The following is a 26,655-nucleotide window of genomic DNA, read 5'->3' on the forward strand; positions in this document are numbered from 1 at the left end:
GGTAAGAGTGACCAAAAGCTGGAGGAACACCAGGGACATCCAGGCTACAGCAAAGATGAAGACATTTCTTACAGGTCAGGGAGAAGTACCCTGTACCACCATCCACTTAGTGTTTCCTGTTCCACTGACCAAGAGGGGAAGGAAATACAAAATTTTTGCCCCATGAGAGGCCTCTGAGGGACTACATACAGAGGAATTGTATGATAGTCACCAGGTGTTGTATTGCTAGCAATATGGAGGGGATGATCAGCTTTGCATTACAGTAATCACTAGGCTACAGTGGGCCTGTCTTTTGCCACTGCAATTACTGGTACCCATTCTTCTGCCTCTTGGCTGCTACCGCTGCTAGGAACTAATCCACTGCCCACTACCTCAGGGCCCATGTCTCTACCTACAGCCCTCTGCTGCCTGACACTACTAGCGTCCACTGTCTGCTGCTGTCCGCTATCCCTGGGGCCTGTCTCTTCTCACTGCCCCCTGGCCATCTGGCTCAATCTCACAATCTCATGTCTCTGCCCAGTCCCCTGATGAGACCTGGATTTTTTTCCCACTGCTCCTGGTCATTGCAAATGGGGCCTGTGTCACTGCTTGCTTTCTAGTCTGTAGAGTCAACTGTAGTCACCTGTGCCGAGGCAGAACTACCCGTGGGAGAGCCTGAGACCTTCTGCTCTGTGCTGGGAAAGTGTTGCCTCAGCCTGAGCAACACTCTGCTAGAAGCCCCAGACAGAGAATTAGAGTTCATAAAATATAGTTCAGGGGTGAGAGTGGAGGCTCTATTCCCATACAGCACCTTAGCTAATTCAATGGGGCTATTATTGGCACATCTGTCCATACCTATCTCCAATTCCAAAAATGTCTCTGAATTCCTGGGGACGCTTTATCATTATCCTTTTGAGTGCCTCCCCTAATAACTTGCACCAAAGAATCCTAAGAAAATCCACGTGGCAGAATCCCAATTGGACTCTGAAAGGCCAAACCAAAAGCAAACAAACTCATATGGTTTCTTCAGCATAGTTGTCAGATGATCCTAAAATTCCAGGGATGTGCCTTTGTTTCCACTGTTCACTGCTCGGATCCCTCAAGTCGTCTTAGTCACTGGCCATGGGCATTTGGCTGCTACCACTGCTAGGAACTAATCCACTGTATTGTCATGTCCAAAAAAACATGAAAAACCGGTTTACACAAATATGACTCCCTTAAACCTGGCAAGGCCCTTCCTTCAGTAGGCTTCCCCAAGGCAGTAGGTTTTTGATGACCAGTAATAATACAAAGGTGTTCATGGATATCCCAGCAAGGATTGAGTATAACTAATTCTTCTAAATTGGTCCTTTTCTAATAGGAGAAAAAATCTTTCTCCATCCCCAAATTTTCAATTCCTCCAGAATACTTTAAAGGCAAACTGAGTTTTGAAGAGATTCTCTAATAGAACTTAGAGGAAGCTTAAATTTCCAGGCCAGAAGGGTCAACAAAGCTGAGGGCCTAAAACACGGTTATCCTCAAGGAATAATTCTTAAGGACACAGGGCATACTCACATTGTTCTCTTCTTGATGAATGAAATATAAATTTAAATATGATATCCTCTATCTGGCATTAAAAACCCTCTGTCACCTGGCTCCCCACCACCATCCTTTTCCACTTTTCATATACCTTACTTCCCACCACTGTCCACATATGCTGTAGTCCAGTGAAACTGGCCTTCTTTCTGTACCTCCAACAAGAAACTGCATCTCCCAACTCTAAGCATTTTCTCCATGCCCAGAATTTTTGCATGCTAACTGCCTCCAGGCTTCATTGATTTCCTTTCAATCCCAGCTAAAATCTGACCTTCTACAGGAAGCTTTTCTCTATCCCCATTAATTCTAGTTCCTTCATTCCCCCTGTTGATTATTTCCCATTTATCCTATATATAGCTTGTTTTTGTGTATCTCCCCCTCTCCTCCCCACCATTAAACTGTGAGCTCCTTGAAAGAATGGACTGTCTTGCCTTTCTTTGTACACTCCAGTGATTAACACAATACCTAGACCATAGTATGTACTTAACAGATGTTTGATTGACTGAATGGCACAGTTTGCGCTCTAATCTCTTAGAAGCATGGGAGTGGGGTGGAGGGAGTCCAACCTGCCAGGGGTATTGGGAAGAGTGGGGATTCAGGGATAGAAAGATAATGAGTCCTTCTTTGGACGTGTTGAGTTTGAGAGGTCTGTGGGGCATCCAATCTGAGGTGTACAAAATGTATATGATGGTGTGGGAAATTAGGGCTGTATATATAGACATGGGAATTCTCTGTGTAGAGATGATAATTGAACCCATGGGAACTAATAAGATCATCAAGTTCCATCTCTCTGTATGTCACAGATCGCATTCCTTCTCTGTATATCACTATAACGTTGGACGTACCTGGCCTACAGGTTAGAGAAGCTGCATTGATGTCTTCTCTGGCCTATAGTTCACGTTAAACTTATAGGTTTAATAAAGGTTAATACCTTTATCAATTCTGACAAGCAGTGTCCAACACAGTGTGAATCAGTGAATTGTTGTGAGTCAACAGGGATTGGGCTCCATATACATAGTCTCAGAACTTTTCAGTGACTGTCCACTTTAAAGTCCCAAACTCCCAATTTAGGTTTGGAATAAAGTCTCATTATCAGCAAGGCTCTACTGACAAAAGTAATGGGTTTCTGGTCATTATTGCTCTCTTGGTACAAGACTACTCTCCAGTCTTCCAGGTTTCCATCACTATGGAAGAAAAAAGGTTTTACTGGCTCTGTGTAAACCAGTACTTTTGTAATGGGCAACTGACCAAGTCCTTAAAAGTTCATTTACACTTCTCATCCCAGCCATCTCCAAATAGTGCAAACAGGGTCAGTCCAGATTGTCCTTTCCCAACTGTGTACCCATAAATCAGATCACTGAATAGCTCACAGATGATAACATAATTCTTGACAAATTTTCCATAACCGCCACCAAATCCTACGAAAGTATTTAGTTAATAGATATTCTCTGGCCAGCTGGCAAACACTTCCATCTCTTCTCCATTTGTACTCACTCACTCCCTGATGAGGCACTATGTGACCCACATACTTGGAGACTGCATAAACCTGGAACGGGTTAATTGACAAAGCTTCAAATGAGTTCCTAACCAATCTAACATTTTACTTAATCTTTTATCATATTGTTCCGACATCTTCCAAAGAAAATGAGGTCATCTACATATACCAACACTTCCAAGTATTTCATATCTCCAATCACTTTCTCTCTAATTGTGTGGAAAATGGCAGATTTTCCCCCAAGGTTACTTGGAATAGTCGGTAGTGCTGGAATCCTGCTGGGCATATGAAGGTTGTCTTCCTCTGCCAAAAGTGGATGATAGTAGCCACTGCAAATGAGAACCACTGACTAACTCATGAATAATTCAAGGATTCTTAAATTCATGGCAGAGTGTCCTAATGACCTTAGTTCTCTTATTCAAAGTCTGTTCCACACACATCCAAATATCAGATTTTTTTCTCTACCACAGTTATGAAAAGCACATAGGGAATGTGTGCTTTTGACGATACTACTATCAAATTTCCCTCAAAAAGATTCTGGAGACCCTCCACCTCAGAAAGGACATCCTTCTGAAACTATTCTCAGGTGGCACAATATAATTGAATAGAGTGCTGGCTTTGTATTCAGGAAGACCCGAATTTGAATCTTACCTCAGACATTTACTAGCTGGGTGACCTTGGACAAGTCACTTAAACTCTATAAAATAGGGATAAGTGATAGCACCTACAGTGGAATTGTAGCACTCTGATTTCAGATCACATACCAGATCAAATGTTAGTTCATTAGGCTCCTCTGTTTCTCTGCTTCAGTCACCTCTTCCATCCGCAATGTCTCTGTAGCATATCCCATCCAGGACTTAAAGAGCTCTTCACCAGATGGATTTGATAACTCTTATGAGAAGGATTGGAACCCTTGCTCTGGCTTGTGTTGAGCTTGCTCCCTAACTCCAGATGTCAGCTGTCATGCATATATTTCCCAGAGTCTTTTGATATTCTCTCCTTTTGCAAGAGAATCTTGTTTCACTTCTAGATCTTTCTAGGTTTTCTTATCATCTCTTATCTCTTTAGGGATGGTAGGAGGTTGTACCTATTCTGTGCTTTGAATGAGGCTAAGGATTCAATGAAGTGGAAAGATAAGGAAAGAGCATAGTCCAGATATAGGAAGCCACTTGTACTAAGGCAGAGTCCGCTTGACTGGAGAGAATAGGTGAAGGGCAGCAATACCCCTTTATCCATGCCCTCTTGATTATTACAGCTGGAAGTGATCCAGATTCCCTAACTGATTTTCTATATCAAACACCCCTTATTTTGAGCCTTTCATGTTTATCTCTTACATCTCACACTATACTATATAAACTCCTTAAGAGTTGGTACTATGTTACCCAAATATATATGTATGTATATACACACACACACATATATATATACATATATATATGTTTCCATATCTTCTTATCTGCTTAAGTACCTAAGGCTACTTATTATGTACCTTACACATAATAGGGATTTACTAAAAATTTGTTGAATGAACTGATGAATTATTTTAATGAGAGAAAATATCTTGACAAAAATATCTTAGACAAAGTTAGATGACATATCCATCATCTGTTTGTCTTCCTTCTTTCCTTAAGGAATAATGGGAAGGAAGAAATTCCTGTCCATTGTCTTTTTCTGTAGACAGCCAAGCATGATGCCTTACATACAAGTACTTAATAATTTCCATAAAGTAATGAAGGCAAATAATAATGTTTGTAAGAGCTTTCTAAGAAATGATAGGATAGAAGTTTTATTAAATTAAAATTTAGCATTCTAGATACACCAAATTGAATGGATAATATTCCAAATATTGGAAGCCTTAGATACATAGAAAACATGACTAGAAAAACTCTAGAGTAGCAAGTTACTACCCACTCAATATTCTTGCTCATGGAAATCTGTCCATGTTATTAAGTTATAAAAATAAGTTCTACAGTAAAAACTATCTTTTGCAAATTCATCATTATGTTCACAAAACATCAATAAAGTTTTAAATATTCAACATTTCTATAAGTTCAAACATTTATGATAGCAAAATGTTATTTTTATGCAATAGAGAAACCATACATACTATAGAAATTCTTATTTCACTAATGAATAATCAATCCAAGAAACAGATTAGACACTTGATCTCTGAAGCAGCCATGGCATAGTAGAAAGAACAATGGCCTTGGATTTGTGGTCCAAGTCTTAACCTTGGTTCTTGGGTTTAAGTCCTGATTTTGACATTCATGATCTATGTGACATTGAGCAAAATCACTTGACCTTCCTAAGCCTCATCTTTTTAAAATATGCATAATGAATGATACTTAGGGCAACTAGGTGGCAAATTAGAAAGAGCTCTGGGCCTGCAGTCAGACAGGCTCATCTTCCTGCGTGCAAATCTGGCCTCAGACACTTACTAGCTGTGTGATCCTGCACAAGTCACTTACCCCTGTTTGCCTCAGCTCCTCGTCTCTGAAATGAACTGGAAAAGGAAATAACAAATCACTCCAGGATCTTTTGCCAGTGAAACCCCAAGTGAGGATCACAAAACATCAAACACAACTGGAAAAAAACTCAACAACAACAACATGATACTTGTAAAGTTCTTTGTCAATGAAGGAGTTATGCAAATCTGAACTGCTACCATTACTATTGTCATTGAGCAAAAACAAATATATGTCTCTCCAGCCTCAAATCACAGAAGATATTCTATCCAAAATAGCAAGGTGCCTATGATTTACATCGAAGGTTCTTGATATTTTAAGCTTTTATAGCTTTCTTTTTTCATGTGGATTCTGCAAACACTGTTTCTCAGGGGAGTGCAAAATTTCTGAGCAGTCCTCATTCTGCTGAAGACTTCCCAGAACTTGCTGTTTTGCCACATTCAATAAAGAATCCCATCTAATGTCTTTGGTGCGTAAATGATGCTATTGTAGGTGTTACTGTCAGAGAGTTCAACAAAGTGGAAAATAATAAGTCTAATCAAAGTTTGCATTCGTGTTATTGCTGTTTAGGAGTTCGTACATCTTGAGAAAGTAGCTAAAATGAGATTATCCTGATTAAGTTTCCTTTATGTAAATTATCATTAACCACAGCATAGTGAACATTTTCACAAAGGTTTCTCTGGTTTGGGGGGTTTTACTTGTGTGTTTCATTTTATTTCTCCTGGATATTGGATATCTCCAATAGATTTTGAAAACTGGGAGATAGATCTATGTTTTAACTGGCTGGCTTAGGCAAGTGACATAAATAACCCATGGTCACCAAAAATTTAACTTTCATCAGAATAGCTCTTGGTGTTAGATGATATTTAGAGGCCCTCAATTGACCTTTCTGGCTCACAGGAGAATGCAAAGCTTGCATGAATGAGTTTAGAATAGGACTCTCAGAGATAAATCATGGCAACAACCATGCTTGGGTGGCTATATCCATCACGCAGATTGCTTCAGAGTCTCAGCCTGAAAGCAGGGGAGCTTTGCTGCAGATTAGAAGAGCTCTTTAGATGAATCGAGTGGATGGAGCATATGGAGGCTCTGTCCCCACCTTCTTCTCTAATGTATGGTTACCAACATGGCTGGTCTTCTCTGAGTCAGAGAATTCCCGAGGCTTGAGGCACTCTTCCTTAAGGATTGTATAACATGTGTATGTAAACTGAACACAGACACATACACACTGTAAATACAGAAGTGGTTTGTGAGGCATTTTGAAACTGATTCTGAATCTCTGTCATACTATTGAAACTTCTGTTCTTAAGGTCAAAGTGACTTTTTAATTGAGTCCATTGACATTTTAAGTGCTTTAAGCACCTACCTGATAACTATGAAGTAGTTAAAAGATACATAATTATCTCTATTCAAGGTATACATAATTATATATGTGTAATATACATGTGTGTATATACATACATATATGCATATGTACATACATATATAAAATTATCTCCAGTCTGAGGCCTTGAGGGGTAACAACTTGCCATTGGTCAGACAATAAAGGAAGTGATATTCAAACTAGGTCTTTTGACTCCAACTCCAGTATTCTTTCTCTATTCCATACTGCCCCATTCACCTTACATTTCTGCAGCATAACTCTTGGTGCCATTGTCCATCCCCTCCTTCCTGATAGTCTGTCATAGTCTGTCCTTATCCTTCTTGACATGCATAATCTTTGTTTTCCTTCTGTCTGTCCCTTAATCGTTAAGTTTCATTACTTTCTCTGGAATGTTCATTAACTCTGGATAACTTGCATGGCAATAAATTAGCAATAGATGAGGATTAAGTCAGAGTCTAAGGATTTTTATTGACACAGAAAAAACCCAGATTTATTGAAGGAACAGATATACTGAAAATAGCACTTTGGGGTTGGAAAATGCACAATGACATACTTTGAGAAGCACACATAACAAACAGGAAGAAATACATATTTGTAGATCCCATAAAATTAGTTCTGAATGAATAATTCATTAACTATATCCCTGCTGTGGAAAGGTCAGTGAAGTGCATTTAAAAAAGTTAATTGATTATGACCAACTGAATACTACTGTTTTAGAAATCCACTATACCACCAGCTTCCTTCTTCTCTGTTATAGTGCTACAAATGTTTTTGTGTAAAAAAAAAATAAACAAATCCCTTTATCCCTTTCCTCTCACTTCTCCCCTAGCCAGAATTACAATATTATGTATTTAGGGCTGGAAAAGACCTTCGAGACCTAGTCCCATCCCCTCATTTTTCAGATGAGGAAAATGAATCCCAAAGAGGTTAGAAGAATTCCCACAGGTAGGAGGTAATAATTGGCAGGACTGGAATTTGAACTGAGAACTTCAGACTCCAAATCTCCTGCTCATTTTGAAGAACACAAAATTCAGCTAGCCAGGTTGAAACAGTGGTACAAGGTTAAGATGTAAGCACCATTCCTTGGTCCCTCATGAAAAGAGCTTGTGGGAAAGGTTATGGACTAAATGAAAGGCCAGTTGAGATGGTGAAGTCCTGCTTTAAACTCTCACTAAAACCATACAGTAGCTAGTTGGTGCAGTTGGTAGAGCACCAGGGGCCTGGAGTCAGGAAGATTCTTCCTTCTAAGTTCAAATCTGACTTCAGACACTGGCTGTGTGTCCCTGGGCAAGTCACTTTACCCTATTTGCTTCAATTTCCTCGTCAGTCAAATCAGCTGGAGAAGGAAATGACAAAAACTCCAGTATCTTTGCAAAAAAAAAAGCCCCAGAAAGGGTCATGAAAAGTGAGACACATTGGGACGGCTGGGTGGCACAGTGAATAGAGCACCAATCCTGGAGTCAGGAGGACCTGAGTTCAAATCTGGCCTCAGATACTTAACACTAGCCGTGTGACCCTGGTCAGGTCACTTCACCCCAATTGCCCTCCAAAAAGCAAAATATTAAAAACAAAAAACACCTTAAGGACATGAGCTATTAAAAATTATTAAAAAAAAAAAAAGAAAATGAGACACAGCTGAACTGTTTAAAACCACATCCCTATTAAATTTCTTCAAGCCAATATACACGTACAACAAATTATGTCCACAGCATCAGAAATCTTTGTATTATAAAAACCAGTAGCTTTCCAGGACCTTAATGTGCAACAGTGATCTAAATGGTATTTGAACATTTTCTATTCGAGTTTTCCGGGAACACTGACAGGAAAAATAAGCAGGTGAATGATAGAACCAATTTTCGAGACTTTTGGTTATTGTTTCCTAATATTCAACTTTAGCTACAAGAATTTTGTTTGTCTTTTCCTAGGATAGAGTACACACATAAAAACATGTAAAAAGGCCACAGGCCACACCTTTCAACTAAAGGTGTTAAAATATCTACACTCAGTCAATCCTAACAAGTCGAATGTAGTAGGGATGCTAAAACTGGTCAGGAACAGAGTGACAGCTGCCTGAGTAACACTTACATCTAAATTATTGGCTTGAAAAAAGTTCTGTAATTCAGGCTTGTAATGATTTTATGACATCACTCTTGGTCTAAATATCTCAGGTTTAATTATACTTTGAATTATCTCTTGGGTATCATTTCTTCTGCTGCATAGAAAGCACTTTTATCACAATGAACATGATTCTTCCCTGTTTTAAGAGATCTCCCTTGTCAAGAGATTGTCAAAAATTATTGTTGTCATTCAGTTTTGTCTGATTCTTCGTGACCCCATTTGTAGTTTTCTTGGCAAAGATAATGGAGTGGTTTGCTATTTATCTTTCCAGTTCATTTTATAAATGAGGAAACTGAGGCAAATAGGGTGAAGTGACCTTCCTAGGGTCAGACAGCTGTAAGTGTCTGAGGTCAGATTTTAGCTCAGATCTTCCTGACTCCAAGTCCAGTGCTCTACCCACTGCACCACCTAACTTCCCCACTGTCTCAAATACAGGAGTAGAAATGAACTATGACAGATACGTCTAGGTAGGAAAATAAAAAGTTGTCCATTTATTCACTTGTAGCATGTAAGAGATAAAATGAAAGACCTGAAACCCATGTCTTCTGTGCATGATAAATCAAAAGAAGAAGGGATTTGCCTTACCAGTGGCTGATAAATTATTAAAATGGAAGACCTTGGGGCAAAACAAATATGAAGTCAAATAAATCCAATGTAATGGAGACAGACTGAAAGAACAGGAAGGGGTCCAGAAATTGGTGGTCCTGATGAAAGCAATAACCTGACTTTCCCTGAAAAATATGGAAGGAGAAAAGGTCGTGGAATTCCCAAGTTCAGGATCTTGGACATGATGTGATTCTGTCAGACAGTGACATGGCTATGCCAATGTAGGGCTAAAGCTAAGTGCAGAAAATGGTCATTAAAATTGAAGTGGTTGAGAAATTGTGTGGTCAGGGGTCATCAACATTAATGTTAAAATCTCTGAGGATGCTGTCAGGGGAATGGTGGTGAAGAGGCAAATGGAGGTCTAGGTGCTAAAATCCTTTAAAAAAAACCCCAAAAACATGAATCAGCAGATGACCACAACAAGGAAGGAAGGTCATAAAGCAGTAGCACGGATTTAAAAGAAAGATTATTGCAGGATGGAAGTATAGAAATGGCCTGGAAGCCAGAGCAGGGAACGAGGCCGATACTTACCCCAAGCCTCGTGAGTCTAGGGAAATGGCTTCTAATGCAGAGGTCTACAAAGAGTGTGAGGCCTGCAGAGGTAAGCCAGGTTTCACTTAAAATGAGGAGTAAAAGACGTAGTAGCTGAAAAATCCAGAATGTTAAGGAGTAGAAGGAACTATTTTAAAGATCGTAGTAGCATAGATTGGGCTAAAAAGGGGTGAAGCAGAATTGGGAGAGTCAAGAGAGGAAAAGGCTTAATGAGGAGGTAACATGGGCATGAAAGTCACCATGACAAAGCAGAGTCAGGAAGAGTTAAATTGAAGCCCAGTCTCTGACACATACTAGATTTATGATCCTAAACAAGTCACGTATCTTCTCAGCACCCTACACAACTCTCTTAAATTATTAGCAGTGAACAATTGCCAGACTTATTGTTAGAAGGAGTTTCTTTAAATGGAGTTATCTTCATTTGTGAAAATAAAGGTACAGATTTTTTAAAATGAGCAGGAGGAGGTCTAGGAGATGGGTCATGAAGCTTACAGCTAAGGCTTAGAAAGGTTCTGGTAAAATTATCTGGTAAAATCAATTAAAGAAAAATTCATTTTTCAAATATTTAAAATTAAGCAGAGAATTGTCTAATATCCAGTGTGTTTTTTTTTCTTTTTAAGTTCTTTTCTCCCTGTTTATGAATGAATAAGGATTAATCACTTAGTATATGTCAGGCATTGTGATAGTATCACAGCCCTGTTAGTTCGAGGAGAATTCTCTCCTCATAGATCTAGGTAGGAACCTAAGTTCACCTAGTCAGCCCCCAAACCCACAACTCTCCATCTAAGCCACCTGTGATATTGCTGCATCTTCATGGGATCCAAATCCCGTCAATCTGGAGGTGGAAGCAAAGGCCATCCAGTCCAACCCTTATTTTATAGATGAAAGAAACTGAGGCCTAGAGAAGGGACAGAGTCCAAGGTCACATAGCTAGAAAGTGGCCAAGGCAGGGTAGGTGTGGTTTTAAATAAATATGTTATATTATTTATAATCTCTAAGACCAGCAAGTTTTTATTAAGAAAGGACCAGCTGATAGCCTCTTTTAGTGTTTAGTTACTGACATAGTAATGAAATTCTTCATTTATATCCAAAGAAGATTTAAGACTCCATTTAACAGGATTCCCAAGAACTGACAGAGGTGATGTACTCAATATGCAGAATGAAATGTACATTTTTGAATATGGTCAATGTGGGAATTTGTTTTGTTTCTGTAACATGTATACTACGGCCTTACTCTCTCAGGGTCACACCTGTTGCATCTTTCCCCCTCCCACCTCAGGTTTCTGGATGCTCTGAGAGTGCTGGGGTGTCTCTTTCCTCTGTATCAGCATAAGCCCCCACTGACTGACTGTGTTCCTCACCCCATTCTCCATCCATTTTACCACAAAACATCAGGTAGCTCTTACAAAAGAACGTTTGCTTCAAAGATATAGCAAGAACAAAGTTCAAATATTTTCCCCAACACCTTGGAGTAGAAATTAGGCCCATAGCTCAGTTTTCCATAGCATTAGAACCACCAAGTTTACTTTCAAAGGTAACACTGATACTAGAAGAGTCCTTCCACTGGGCTGGGGTCCAGAAGGTCATCTAGAAGACTCACTCCTTGCTCCTTATTCCTTGGGAATCAGTGCTACACTGGCTGCATAATACAACCTGCATTCCAACTCCCAGATTCCTATGGCTTATTCTTCTGGTCTCTGAAGCTACCAAGATCAAAGACTCAGCTCCCAGCACTAGAAGCTATGAGTAAAGCAATCCCCACCCCCTCCCTAGGATGTAAATGCAGCAAAAAGACAGCCAGAGAGTATGGAAGTCTTTTCAAAGATGCCAACAGTTCTGGCTACACAGCCAAGGGAAAAGATCTCCTCCCAACTGCATGGTAGGCCAACCTGAAACCAGTTACAGAATTTCCTTGCATGTGCTAATCATCATGATTCTCCAGAAGTAGCTCCCTGGTGCCCTCCATGCAGAGATGTCATCATAGCAAGCTGATAGGATTGGCACATGCAGTAGACCCCCATTATATTTGACTATGCAAATTTGTTACAAGAGTTTGGGTTTTCATTGTTCCTTTTAAATAAGGGGGGAAGAGAAAAATAAGCATTAGATTTTTAAAAATAAAATGGAAGGTAAAACTTAGGAATAAAACTTTTTAAGTGCTGTTTTCTACTTTAAACACCATCTTTAAATAGAAAACTTTAAAAAAGGTTTTAAAACAGTTAAAGTAGTTTCATCAAAGAAGGTACCTGTTTGCTACTGGGTAGCAATACTTTGTGGCAGATAACCTCAGCAGTCGGCTTTCTGGTTATTCCTTATGGCACAATTTGGATTTATCGTAGCCTTCAGAGGAGGAGAGAGGGCACGCTTCTATTTAGCATAATTTTCACATAGATTGGGTCATATTTTTTATATATTTTGTGCAATTTACTCTGAATATTGAATAAATATTCAATCACAATATTAACACTGATTTACACGACACTGTTGTTCATAGCCAATAAAATACATTCTCTTCTGCTCTCGTTCCATACCACCACAACCACAGAAGGCAGCTTGTGATTTGTAGGCCCTTCCATCCTCAGTGCATATATCGCCTGCCCTTGGCTTTGTGGGTGTCACTACTGCTTCCAGGCTTGTGCAGAGAAACTTAACAGAAGCATAGGGAACACTATGTTTCCTCACATAATGTGGAAGGTGGGCACAGTCAGACCTATGAGTAGAGCAAAAGGAATTGGGTTTATATATGTTTAAGATGAGAAACCTGAGAAATAACCCAATAATGGTCCTGAAGTCTAGGGCCTGCAGGAAAAAAAAAAAAGGAAAACAGGCCTAAATTGAGAAGAGTAGCTGTATGTAAGGGAGAATGTTATGACTCTTAAGATAATTATTTGTTTAAAAGAAGCTATCAAGGGATAGCCTTTTCGCTAATTTTTTTTAAAATCAGTCCTGCACCATTTCTAGTGTATATGATATTTAAAAATTCAAACACACATCTGTCAAAACCCAAACCTATGAAAACACTGAAAACATTACATATGGTTTAGATGAAAAATGTCTTGAAGCCCCCTGGGCTTTACCATAGTTTCCTAACTGATCACCCAGTTTCTATTCCCTCTTTTTCCAATCTATCCTGTACACAGCTGCCAAATACTTCTCCCAAAGCACAGTTCTGCATGTGCCACTTCTCCTGTGCAGGAATTAATGCGTCTGGGAAAAATGCAAACTCCTTAGTTTACCATTTAGAGCCCTTCATAATCTGTCTCCAGCCTCTCTTTCAAGACATGTTTCATTTGCACTCCTCATCAAGCTCTCTAAAATTCAATCAAACTGACTGACTTGCTGTTCTCTGAACTTGGCATTTCAGATCCCACCTGTGTGACTCTGTACATGCCTGAAACATTCTTCTTCCTTACCTCACCATCTTAGAATCCTTCATTTCCTTCATATCCCAACTTAGCTGCTACCTACCTCCTTGTGGGGAAACCTTTCCTGTTCCCCCTAGCTCTTAATATTCTTTTACTACTCTTTCCTTTCTCAAATTTATTTCCCTGTGAATATATTGTAGAATATAATTCCCCTGAGGGCGAGGACTCTTTCTGTTTTGTTTTGATTTTGGGGGGGGGGGTGTATCCCTGGCACATAGCATAATGCTTTAGATAAACTAAATGCCCAATAAACGTTTAATTGAATTGAATGTCAACTTCTTGTAGATCCCCTTGCTCCAAGAATAGGCTTCCTTCAATCTAGTGAAGTTGTGACATTGTCATTTTTTTAAAAGGGGGGGAAGGAATTTGAGGAATAATATAAAAGGTTATTAGATAGTTCCCTGCTCATCTCCAGGAGATTCATTTTTATTATTATATTTCTAGTAACTAAAGACATATTTAGAAGTTACTATTGATCAGATTTATTCTTTTTACTTTCTTCATTTTTAAACTATGGACTTTAGATTTTGGTATTTGCATAACCCTGTCTCTGAATGTTAAAGTGAAAAAAGATTCTCCAGTGACCAACCTTTTCATTTTACAGAAGAAACATAGGCACAAGAGAGTAAAATTATTGGTCTAAAACCACCTGACAAGTTAATGAGAGAATAGAAAAAGAAATTGAGTCTTTTGACTGTGATTCAGTGTTCTTTCTATCATAACAGCATCTTTGAATATAAAGAATGAGAAAAACCATAATTTTAAAAAACCCACTCCAGATCATTAAAGTTAGTGAAATGCTAATTAAAGCTATTCTGAGGTTGTACCTCACACCCATCAGATTGACAAAGTTGACAAAAAAGGATAATGACAAATGTTGGAGGGGCTGTGGGAAAATAGGAATGTTAATGCACAGTTGATGGAGCTGTGAATTTTTCCAGCCATTCTGGAAAGCCATCTGGAACTAAGGCCCCAAAGTCACTAAACTGTGTATACCCTTTGATTCAACAATGCCACTATTAGACCTGATTTCCAAAGAGTTCAGATAAAGAGGAAAAGGACCTTTATGTATTTAAGTATTTATAATGGCTCTTTTTGTGTCTGGCAAAGAACCAGAAATTAACAAGATTATCATCAATTGGGAAATGACTGAGTAAATCAAACGAATGGTAAATAAATCTGTTGTTCAGTCAGGTTGGACTCTTTGTGATCCCCTTTGGGGTTTTCTTTCTTTCAGTTACTAAATGTCTGAGGCTACAAGTGTTAGGTCTTCCTGATACCAGGCCTGATGCTCTATCCACTTTACCACTCAACTGCCCCCAAATAAATCTATACTGGAGTATTATTGTGCTATAAGAAATGATGAAGGGAATAGTTTCAGAGAAACTTGAGAAGACTTGTATAAACTGATGCAGAGAGAAGTGAGCAGAACCAGAACAATGTATAACATTAACCATAATAATAATTAATATAAGAATTAACCATAACATCTTAAAGACAAACAACTTTGAAAGACTTGAGAATTTTAATCAACGCAGTAACCAACCATTATTCCAAAAGACCAAAGAGCAAAAGCATTCTAACACCTCCTGAGAGAAAGAGGGGGAATCTTGGGAATTTATTCTGCTTAACTACTTATATTTGTTATAAAGGCTTTAGTTTTCATTTTTCTCTTTCAAGGGGAGCTAGTAGGTAGGGTAGGAGGGTGATGGGGAAGAGAGAAAACAGATTTTATGTTCATTGAAAAAAATTTTCATTTAGTTTTTTAAATAAGAAAAATATCAATTCATTTAAATTGGATACAGCTGTATATGTGCTTACTATAAACCTAAGATCCTGCACATATGATACAGGAGAAACCACAGAGGAGCCTTAGAATCTGTCATTGGCATGAAATCCATTTGTACTTGCTGCTCAAAGTCAGTGTCCATCCGAAATAGTATTTCAGTAGCCCGGCAGCAGTGGAGAGCTGTAGGGAACAAGAAGACAGAAAGGGAACTGGCAGCCAGCCACTAGAGACTCCCCAGGGGAGTCCATCAGGGAGAGAGCAAAAGCAGAAAACTGCAAAATCCATTAACTGAGAAGCAGCCCCAAGAAGGAGCGCCAGCAGCAGCACGTAAACCCACACACTCTGCCAAAGAAACCAGAAGCCACCAAGAGAAGACACCTGAATGCTAAACAGAAGGAATATAAAACCAGCCCAGGGTCAATGCTGCTGACATAGGGGGCCAGAAGACCAGCTGTGAGCAAAACCAGTCACCCTGAGCACAATCATGTAGACTGTGCTTCGAACAGTGGACATTTTTGCATCTGTAACTTATAAAAGAAAAAAAATGAAACTAAAAGTAAACAACCAAACAAAAACTTCATCAGTTACAAACATACTTAAGTTCAGGAGGCTCCAAAATCCCCCAGTTTAGATCTTGGTTACTTCAGGGATCATGTCTCTCATCATATACCCCTACAGCAATGAAAACCAGAAGTATCTTTGGGAAAAGACCTAAATCCAAAATTCCAGAGCTGAAGAACACATCTTTTCTTTTATTCTAACTTATAACTGTAGTTTTTACATCACATTCATTTCCAAATCTATCTCCTCTCTCATTCCCTCCCTAGTGAACCATCCCTTAAAACAAAGATTTAAAAGTAATGAGGGAAAAAAATTAGTTCTGCAAAACCAGCCAACGTATCCACTGTATCTGATGGCATCTGTAATAGTCTATGCCCATAGTGCCCCCCCACGATAAAGTAAAGTACATTTTCTTGTCTCTTCTTCTATGAGTCATTATGATGACCAAGGATTCCATTTCATTTTGTTTATTCTTTTCATTTATTTTGTTATCTTAATTGTGAATGTTGCTTTCTTGGTCCAATTTCACTTAGTATCAGTTCAGTCTTTCCATTCTTCTTTGAGTCTTTCATATCCATCATTTCTTAGGGCACAATAATATTTTATGACATTCAGGTACTTAAATGTATTTAAACATTTCATAAGAACATATCCTTTCCTTTTAAGATCCCCACTTCTAGAAATTTCCCTTTGTTCTTGCAGAACTGGGGCACAAGGTTGCTCATCCTTTAATCAGGTTGCAAAGCTATTCTGTTTGATTCGCCCATCTGCTTTTATGATCCCTCTGCTTCTTTCTTTTTTTTGTCTTGTTCCATACATACACAGCAGATGCTTTGCTAACGTGTAAGTAGTCTGTTTGGATGTGTTTTCTCTAAAACCTTCAAGCAGATTTTTTTAATGACACAATTCCATTGGGATATATGGCAAGAATATTTTCTTAAAGTTAACTCACCATTTATCTTGTCCATGACCTCTGCTTGGTCCTTTGTACCTGTACAGTCCCATTTGGACTTTTTCTACAAAGTAAGCATAACCCCCTTTAAATCAAGAAGGCTGAAAAGTGTCGTGACAAGGACAGAGACTTAAGAGCCAGGAAATCTGTAGTTTCCACCTGCAGTGGAGAGGATGTGACCTTTGGCAAGTGGCTTAACTGCTATGTGGCTTCCTTTTTTGCATCTGTGGAATGAAAACATTAATGTTTGTCTCCTGCTTTGAGGAATAGTACAGAAATTAGTGAGGTAATGTACCAGATCCTCTGGTAATTCCCTGGAGGTATTAGGCATTTAGGAAAGTGTACTGATTCCTTTAGACTATAGCCTGGAGTTAGGAAGACTTGAGTTCAAATACAGACTTATTTACTAGCAGTGTGACCCGGGGCAAGTTACTTTTATCCTCTGTTTGCCACATTTTCCTCATCTGTAAAATGAGGATAAGAATACCTCCCAGAGAAGATAGAAGGGAGGGCAGATTGGGGGAGAGGGTAGTTAGAAGCAAACATTTTTGAAAAGAGATAGGGTCAAAGGGGAAAATATATTAAGTGGGGGGCAGGATAGGGTGGAGGGAAATATTGTTAGTCTTTCACAATATTAACTACTATGGAAATGATGTGGGTAACTACATATGTACAATCTATATTGAATTGCTTATCTTCCCAGTGGGGGTGAGTGAGGAGGGAAGGAGGGGAAAAAATCAGAAGCTCAGAGTTTTAAAAGCAAATGTTTAAAAATTGGGTTTTTTTTTACATGCAACTGGGAAATAAGATATATACAGGTACTAGGGTATAGAAACCCATCTTGCCCTACTAGAAAGTTAGGTGGGTGAAGGGGGAGGATATAAGAAATAACAGATTGGGGAAAGGGGTACTCAGTAGGCTTGCTATTTGGGGGTAGAAGTAGGGGAAAGACAGGGAGAGAAAAAATTGTAACTCAAAATCCTGTGGAAATGAATGTTGAAAATGAAAAATAAATAAATTTTTAAAAAGAAATGGAAAAAAATACCTCCCAGAGTTGTTGTGAGGATCAAATTAGATGATATTTGTTTAAAAAAAAAGTGTTTCACATGGTACTTGGCACATAGTAGGCACTATATAAATGTTAATTATTATTATTTTGACTTGGTGTTTGCTCATTTCAGCTTTCTCCTATTTATATAAATAGTTAAAAGGGGCCCCAGAGATCACCTAATTCAACTCTTTTATTTTACAGATAAGGAAACTGAGGCCACAGAGATTGACTTGCCTACATTCACACACATGAAAAAAACATTTTTAAAAAAATAATCATCTATAGGTAGGAGCATACTGACAAATGTTTAACAACTGACTCTCTCCCCCCAAAAAAACAATGTGTTCATAATACTTTGAGTTTAATCTTCATTATTAACATTTTCTCCATTACTTTCTTAAGTCTAGACAATTAGTAAAACAATAAATCAAACCCTAACTCATAGTATTTGCCAATTTCCAAAGTGTAAATGATTACTCTGAAAATTTAACAATTGGCTTATAGGTAGGAGCTGTCTCCAACACACCCCCATCTGTAGAGCATTTTATAGGCTTCACTGTTACATATTATCTCATTTAACCCTTATAACAACCTCATAGTATAGTGAGAAAAGTACTAGATCTGGAGTCAGGGGCATGAGTTCAAATTCTACTTCTATCCCTTGCTAATCCTGGGCACTGTCCAATCCCGATCTGGATGGCAGGATGACTTCTGGTAGGGCCTTCATAGCTTGTGCAGAGGCGCTGAAGCAGATCTGATCAAAATAGAAATCTGGAGAAGGAATTCATTTCCCCTTCTTTATGTATATCTTATTCAGAGTTGTGGTCAGTAGTTTGCACTACCGAGATTCTAAGATGTCTCTTGGCGTATTGGAAAGTTGCTGGCACAATTAAAGAGGTCAGGTCTATTTGTAATGGAGACCTGAGCCACCTCCCAGGTCAGAGTTCCACAGTCACCGCCTTCCTCCCCTTCCTTCTTCCCAGCCTAGCACCAGCAGCTGTCATGTGTTTGGGGCAAAAGCATTCCTTTCCTTCTCTATGGCAATGTGCACATCCCCCCAGGCTTTGCATTGAGCTTTAGAACATTTGCTATATGTTTGTGTGATTCTAAGAAAAACAGGCATGTAGCTCTGACATGCAAGTCATTTGCAGCAGACAGTCAGTCTCCTTTCTGAAACACAAAAGACTAGACTTTAAAACTGGAAGAGAGGGGAAAAGAACGTGTGTTATTTTAACAGATAGGTCCTTAGAGACTGATTTTAAAGAAAGAGTCTTGGTTTCTGGTCCAGCTTTTACTCCATCATCCACTGTCCTTAGAGAATTGCTCAAAGAAATCACTGTCATCCCCATCATTTTAAGGCTGACAGTCTCATTTCATTCCTGTCCTGTGTATTGTAGTTGCCAGTAGAATTAGGTCATGTTCATGTGAAAATAATTAGTTGTACAATGAAAATTGTAGATTCCTTTCTACATAAGAATTTTTTAGAAGCTATGTGACTATTGTTGTTTACAATGTAATTTGCTTGTGAAAATAAAAATATTAACCCACATAGTTTAGAGTATTTAGTTTTATTTTTCCCAACAGACTGTCCAGTTTAGAGAAAAGAGAATCAATGGGATTAAATATACTTTGGGATAGTGATAGTTATAGTGTACCTTAAAGCAGTATTACTTTAAAATAAATCATGTGCTCTTAAAATATCCTAATAAATTAATTTTTAATAGAAAAATAGCCCTGAGAATTTTTGTCTATGTGGGGAATGGTGCCAAGTCTAATTTAAAGTAGTTTCCTATAGATGTGTCTTTGTTTATACACATACACAAATATGGTTCTGTATGTGTATGTATACATACATGCATTCATGCATGCATATGGAAACATCTGGATATCCTTTAATTATTTCATTTTGCTTTTAGACTTGAATTTTAGTTTTTTTTTTAATTAGCAAGCATTTATTTTCTTTCTTTCTCACCTTCCCCCACAACACACTGATAAAAGAAAAAGAAAAACAAAATCTTGGTAGCAAATATGTATAATCAAAAAATTCCCACATTGATCATGTCTAAAAAATAAGTCTTATTTCTGCCTCTTGAGTCCCTTACCTCTTTGCCAGGAGGTGGGTAGAATTCATCCTCACTGGTCCTCTGGAGTTATGGTTGGTCACTTCTTTGATCAGTTAAAAGTCTTTCAAAGTTACTTGTCTTTATAGTATTATTGTTATTGAATAAATTATTTTCCTGGTTCTATTCACTTCGCTTTGCATCAGATCATATAAGTCTTCCCAGATGTCTCTGGAACTGTCCTTTTCAACATTTCTTTATAATAATATTCCTTTACACTCATATATCATAATTTGATCAAGTGTTCCCAAGTGATAAGCATCCCCTTAGTTTCCAGGTTTTTGTTGCAAACAAAAAGAACTGTTGCAAGTATTTTTGTGCATAGGGGTCCTTCTCCTCTTTCTTTTATCTCTTTGGGGTATAGGCCTAGTTGTATTATTGCTGGGCTGAAGGGTAGTTGGGGTCTCTGGGGGCAGAGTTCTAAATTGTGTTCCAGAATAGTAATGTTTTTTCATATTAAGATTCGCATGAGTTAGTAGTTTTGAATCTTTGAATAATTTCTTGTGGTCTCTTTAGAGTTACAAATGTTAAACCTCTAAGTATACTATATGTTATTGTTCCTTGTATCCTGGAAACAGTAGGAATAATAGGAAAATGACAATTCCATTGAACTAGTCTTAATTCTAGTTGCTGAGCACCTTCTGAGTTAATGCCTTACCTCATGGTATTCCTTTCACTTATGAAGTAGAGCATTTGGGGGGAGGGAGGGTTAGGAATTAAGTATCTCAGTGACTAGGAAAATTCTGACTTGTTTCCAAAAATTAAGTAACAGAATTAACGGGCAGACAAAAGGCACAATTTAAGATATTTTACTGGCTGAGCAGAAAGGTCAAAATTAGCAAGCCATAAAGAGGCACCATTAGAAATATACAGTAAGTCCTTTGTAAAAAGCATAAAAGACCATCAGTGTAGGCAGTGAATTGAAAACAAATAAATTTTATTTTTTTTGCTATCTGTGACGGAAGCAGGGCAATTTTCAAGAGCTTGACATAGTTGCAAAAAAATGTAAAGGGTCATCAGTTCAGTAAGAAACGATAAAATAGCTTTGTTGCTCTTATGTAACCAGCACAGTACAAGTTGGGTGTTAAGAAATGCACAGCATTCCAAGGGCCAATGGTTTTATAATATCAACAAATAATAAATAATAATTCATATAGCACATTATCGCTTTCAAAGCACTTTCACATGTTATCTTCCTTGATCTTCATAACAAACTCTATGAAATTGAAAGACAGGTATAATGGTCCCCCTTTTACAGATGAGGAAACCAGTTCAGAGGAGTTAAGTGATGCATAAATATGGCTGGAGGGACATTTCTTAACCAAATGAGAGATGTTGGTGATCATAAAAGATGAAAAAGACAATTCTTATTACATAAAATTTTAAAAACTTTTTCAGTGGACAAAATCAGTGCAACCTGAATGAGTTGAGAAGCTGTTGGTTGCAGGGAGAGGGATTTTAGCAGAAAAGAACTCAAGATATATAAGGAATTGATGTAAACATATAAGAATAAATAATGTTCTCCAATAGGTACGCAGGCAAAGGATATGAATAGGCAGGTCAAAGGTGATGTGAGCAACCCACAACCATATGAAAGAATGCTTCAAATCACTAATAATATGATCACTGACAATTAAAACAACTCTGAGGTTTCACTTCAAACCCATCAGATTGGCAAAGATACCAAAGAAACAAAAATGGTCACGGTTAAAGGGGCTCTGGGAATACAGGAGGAGGAGCTATAAATTAATATAACCATTCTGAAAAGCAATTTGGAATTATCCTAGAAAAGTCGCTATACTGTACTATCCAGTATGTATCCCAAGAAAGATAGAGGGGAAAGGTTTCATACATATAAAAATATAGCCGTACTTTCTGTGGTAGCAAAGAAATTGAAATAAAGTACATGTTCATCAACTGGAGAAGGGCTGAACAAAGTATGTGAATGTAGAACAGGGAGTGGACCTGTGATTTCATGGCAGAGGAAATTCCTGGATGAGGAAATTTTATTAAGATAGGTTGGCATCTTCTTGGCAAATAAAAGGATTAGACTTGCCCAGAAAAAGGGAGAGATTAAATGACTTACCCAGGATCACATAGTTTATGTCAGAGATGGCACTTGGACCTAGGGGTGATAATTGATATTTACAAGTATTTCCCTCCTCTTTCATTAGGCCAACCCAGGGTTAGGCTAGTAAATGTTTAACAACCAACTTTCCAAGGAGGAAAACGGCATGCACGGCACACTTTAAATTTACTCTGCATTATTAAAACATTTTCTCCTTCATTCTAGACAGTCAATAGAGCAGTAAATCAAGCTCTGATTTGTAGTCATTGCCAGTTTCTGAGGTGTAAAAGGTCACACTGAACATCTAACAATCTGAGAGCCCATACAGCTGGTTCCCTCCATCCCAAGGCCCAGCCCTCCTGCTTCCCTTCTGCCATAGATTGTTATTGCTCAGTCATTCAGTTGTGTCCAACTCTATGTGACCCCATGGACACTGTAGGATTTTCTTGGCAAAGATACTAGAATGGCTTGTCATTTCTTTTTCCAGTGTATCCCCATTTTACAGATGAGTAACTGAGGCAAATAGGGGTTAAGTGACTTGCCCAGGGTCATGCAGCTAGTAAGCATCTAAGGCTGGATTTAAACTCAAATCTTTGCTGACTCCAGGCTTGGTGCTTCATCCACTGCACCACCTACTTGCCATGGATTAGCTTTCCCTAAAAGTAGACAAAATTGTTCCTGGAATCTGATTAATTCCAGCTTCTAATGCAGCTTCCTGGTCATCAAAGGGCATAAAAAGTCCTAGTCACATGGAATCAGGGACCCTCTGATTTGTTGGATTTCTGAACGCCCTTGAATCACCTTCTTCTTCACCATATCCTGCCCCGATGACCAGACACATTTCCATAAGGAGTGGGGAAAAAAGGGGTAACCACATCCAGTGCCTTGGGATATGTGTGTGTGTGTGTGTGTGTTAGGGCAAACTAAAGCTCTGTTTGTTTGCTCTTCAAGTGACTTCCAAGAACTCCATTTCATCCCAATATAAACCCTGAACTAAGAGACTACTGGCATTACAGCCACCTTCAGAGCTAAATCTTCCTGTCTTGAAGGCCTGCTTTCTTAGGATAGCTAGGTGTCCCAGTTGCCTTCCTGACTTCAAATCTAGCCTCAGCCATTTATTAGCTAGTTGACCCTGGGTAATTCACTTAACCCTGTTTGTCTCAGCTTCCTCCTCAGTAAAAGGAAATGGCAAACCACTCCAGTATCTTTGCCCCAAAAAAACAAACAAACCCAAATGGTTTCACAAAGAGTTGGACATGACTGAACAACAACAAAATGGAATGTTTTACCGAAGGAAAAGAAAATGAAGAATTCAAGGAAACTTAGACTTATATGAACTAACATTGAAGAAAGTAGCCAGGAGCAAGAGAAAAATTTGTAAAAAAAAATGTCCACAATAATGTAAAGAAAAGTAGTCCTGACAGGCATCAGAACTCTCATCGATGGGGTGACCAGTTGTGATTTCAGAATTGATGGTCAAGTATTCCTATCTTTGCTTTTCAGAGAAGCAAGACCCACCCATATATTTGTTTTTCTTAAACTTAATGCTACTTTGTTCAAAGGGAAAGTTCTGTTGGAGGGAGGGGGGAGAACTTAAGCCATTTAAAATACCTAAGTACCCCCAGCTACTAAGGAGTGGAACCAAGACTAGAAACCAGTCATCTTCATACCTGTCCCACTGTTCTTTCTATTATATCACACCAAGATAGGGAAAAAACTAAACATGAAGGAGTGTGATGAGAACACAAGAAGGGAAGGGATAGGATAATTAATCATCAGCCTTTCATCACAGGCACTCTAATCTGCACCAAGGTAAAATGACTAGAATATAGAAGATTTACACATTTGAAAAAGATAGCTTTTTTTTTCCACAGCTGGGATGGAGATTTTTTGCAGAGGAAAAGTCCTGTTGCAAATGGGATATGGTACCTTCCTCTGACTGCTGAGAAGTGTTATACTGATTAACTTGACTTTATTATACAGCTATATGGAATTAATTGGGAAATAATTTTCAGCAATTCAGCAGCTCTACACCAGATGACATTTGCTAAGTGTTTTTTTTACATGCTTGAAATTTTACTGTTAGAATGGTGGCTTGTTATTATCCCAGCATGCCACAATCATATAACTATGGGGAGACCATGGAGTGAGTACTCTCCCAAAATATAAACTCTTACAAAAATGACATTTTAATCCAATCCAGCAAATTCTTCTTTGACCCTCTGGTATTTTTTTTTCCTTCACAGGGTCTTTATGTCTTCGTGGTGTATTTCATTCTACACAACCAGATGTGCTGCCCAATGAAAGCCAGCTACACTGTGGAAATGAATGGACACCCTGGGCCAGGTTCAGCTTTTTTCACAGCAGGCAGTGGCATGCCTCCTGCAGGGGGTGAGATCAGCAAGTCCACCCAGAATCTCATCAGTGCTATGGAAGAGGTACCTGTCATTGTCTTATTTTGTGAAGAGGTGAAGATAAGGCCCACCTCACAGAATTCCATAATGTCAGAGCTGGAAGAGAGATTAGAGGTCATGAGAACCAGCCCTCTCATTTTACATTTTAATCAAATGAGGGCCAGAGAGAGGAACAGACTTGATTAAGACTATACAGCTCCTGGTAGGGCCAAGAGAGTATTAGAACCCAGGTCTTTTGATTCTCAGGCCAACTCTATTGTCACTATGCCAAATTATGTATCATCCTGACCAACGACCTTATTCTTCTCCCTGCTCTATGGGTTGCAACAGCCATTCACTTGAAGAAAAATAAGTTAGACACAGATTGCTTTGGCATCTCACATCACTTAGTCTTTGAGGATGAATTTACCCATCATCAGGTCTTCTAACACTCTTGAAAACTGTTTCCAGAATGTTTTTTGGTCCAAAATATTTTAACAAACTCTTTTCCCCAGATAGTTGAGCTTCTCCCCTTGAGCTCAGCATGCAATCATGAAAAGAAGCATAGTGATCCAGATAGTCCTTTCAATCTAAATATCAGAAGATGTTTCAGAACAGAGACTCAGAACTGTGACAAGGAATAGAAATCCTAATCAGAATTTTCTATATGAAATGTACATCTCCTTCACTTCTCTTTCCAGACTTCCCACATTTTACACACTTAGTTCCCTTTCTGCCAATCCCTGGTTTCGGAATTCCTTGGCTAGAGGAAGCTAAATGGTGCACTGGGCCCCGGATCAGAAAAACCCAAGTTCAAATCCAGCATCAGACACTTTGGGACCCCTAGGCAAGTCACTTAACCTGTGGCTAAGATTCTTCAGCTCTAAAGTGGGATAACAAAAGCATCTACTTCCCGGGGTTATTGTGAGAATCAAAAATGTGTGTTTAGCACAGCCCCTGCCACAAAGAAGGAACTTCATAAATCTCGTTTCCTTCCTTCCTTCCTTCCTTGCCACCACCTTTGTAAGGAAGGAGACAGTACTCACGTTCTAAAGCTCAACTGAAGATGCTTTTTGGGAAGAAGAATTAGTTTAGGTAGCTGAGGACCCCCCAGTCTCCACCGAGATGTGGTAAATCAGTGTATTCCTTAGACTGCTGATCTAGTCTCCCATTTCTCTCCATTGGGAGCAAAGGGAAGGCAGTCTATCATCCTTTGATACTGTCAGTAGATTAGAATATGAGGCACATCATCTAAGTATATATATATATATGCATACATGCACATATATATGTGGAAAACACATAATAAATATATACATACGTAATATGTCTCCACATCCAGAGAGTATTTCCTAGTTATCTCTGATGAGCCAGAGATGACTTACTTCCATTACAAATTTAAATAAACTAAATAAAATTTCATGGGAGGGCGGCTAGGTGGCGCAGTGAATAGAGCACTGGCCCTGGAGTCAGGAGGACCTGGGTTCAAGTCCAGCCTCAGACACTTAACACAAAAACTAGCCGTGGGACCTTGGGCAAGTCACTAAACCCCAACTGCCCTCAAAAAAAAAAAAAAGGAAAAGAAAGAAAGGGAAGGGATAGGAAAGGAAGGGAAGAGAAAAAAACTTGCTATCTTTTTTTTTTTTTTTTTAGAAATGGTTAGCTAGGTAGAGCAATAGAGTACCAGGCCAGGAGTCAGGAATACCAGAGTTCAAACAGGGCCTCAGATACTTACTAGCTGTGTGACCCTGGGCAAGTCACTTAATGTCTGTTGGATTCGGTTTCTTTACCTGCAAAAAAATGATGAAAGCACCTCCCAAGAGTGTTGTCAGGATCAAATGAAATAATAATTGGAAAACACTTAGCACAGTTCCTGACACAATAGTAAGTGCTATTTAAATACTAGCTGTTATTTTTAGAAAGCTCAGATGAAGAGTCTGGGGAGTATGTCATTAGTGAACAGAGAAATTGGAATAACAGTATTTTGTTCATAATTTTTTATTCAGTTTAATGTAGCAAAATTCAGTAAGAAACAAATGCCAGCAGCATATAGAGACTTGAGATAGAGTTTGTTTGGGGATGTAAAAAAAATTACACAGTCCTTAGCCTTAAGGAGCTTGCA

At 38.6% G+C, this 26,655-nt stretch overlaps 1 protein-coding gene across 1 annotated transcript in view; it reads left to right on the plus strand.

Annotated features, from left to right (window-relative positions):
• ADGRV1 (adhesion G protein-coupled receptor V1) overlaps positions 1-26,655 on the plus strand; it is a 718,949-nt gene that overhangs the window by 667,027 nt on the left and 25,267 nt on the right. Inside the window, exon 87 of the mRNA XM_069085086.1 lies at positions 24,387-24,578. Within this exon, the coding sequence (XP_068941187.1) occupies positions 24,387-24,578 (192 nt within the window). The remainder of the gene's footprint in view (positions 1-24,386; positions 24,579-26,655) is intronic.

Source organism: Petaurus breviceps, unplaced genomic scaffold (genome assembly GCF_028583685.1).
Source record: "Petaurus breviceps papuanus isolate PSGF00001 unplaced genomic scaffold, PetGlider_PUasm1.0 175, whole genome shotgun sequence".
Classification (NCBI taxonomy): Eukaryota; Metazoa; Chordata; class Mammalia; order Diprotodontia; family Petauridae; genus Petaurus; species Petaurus breviceps.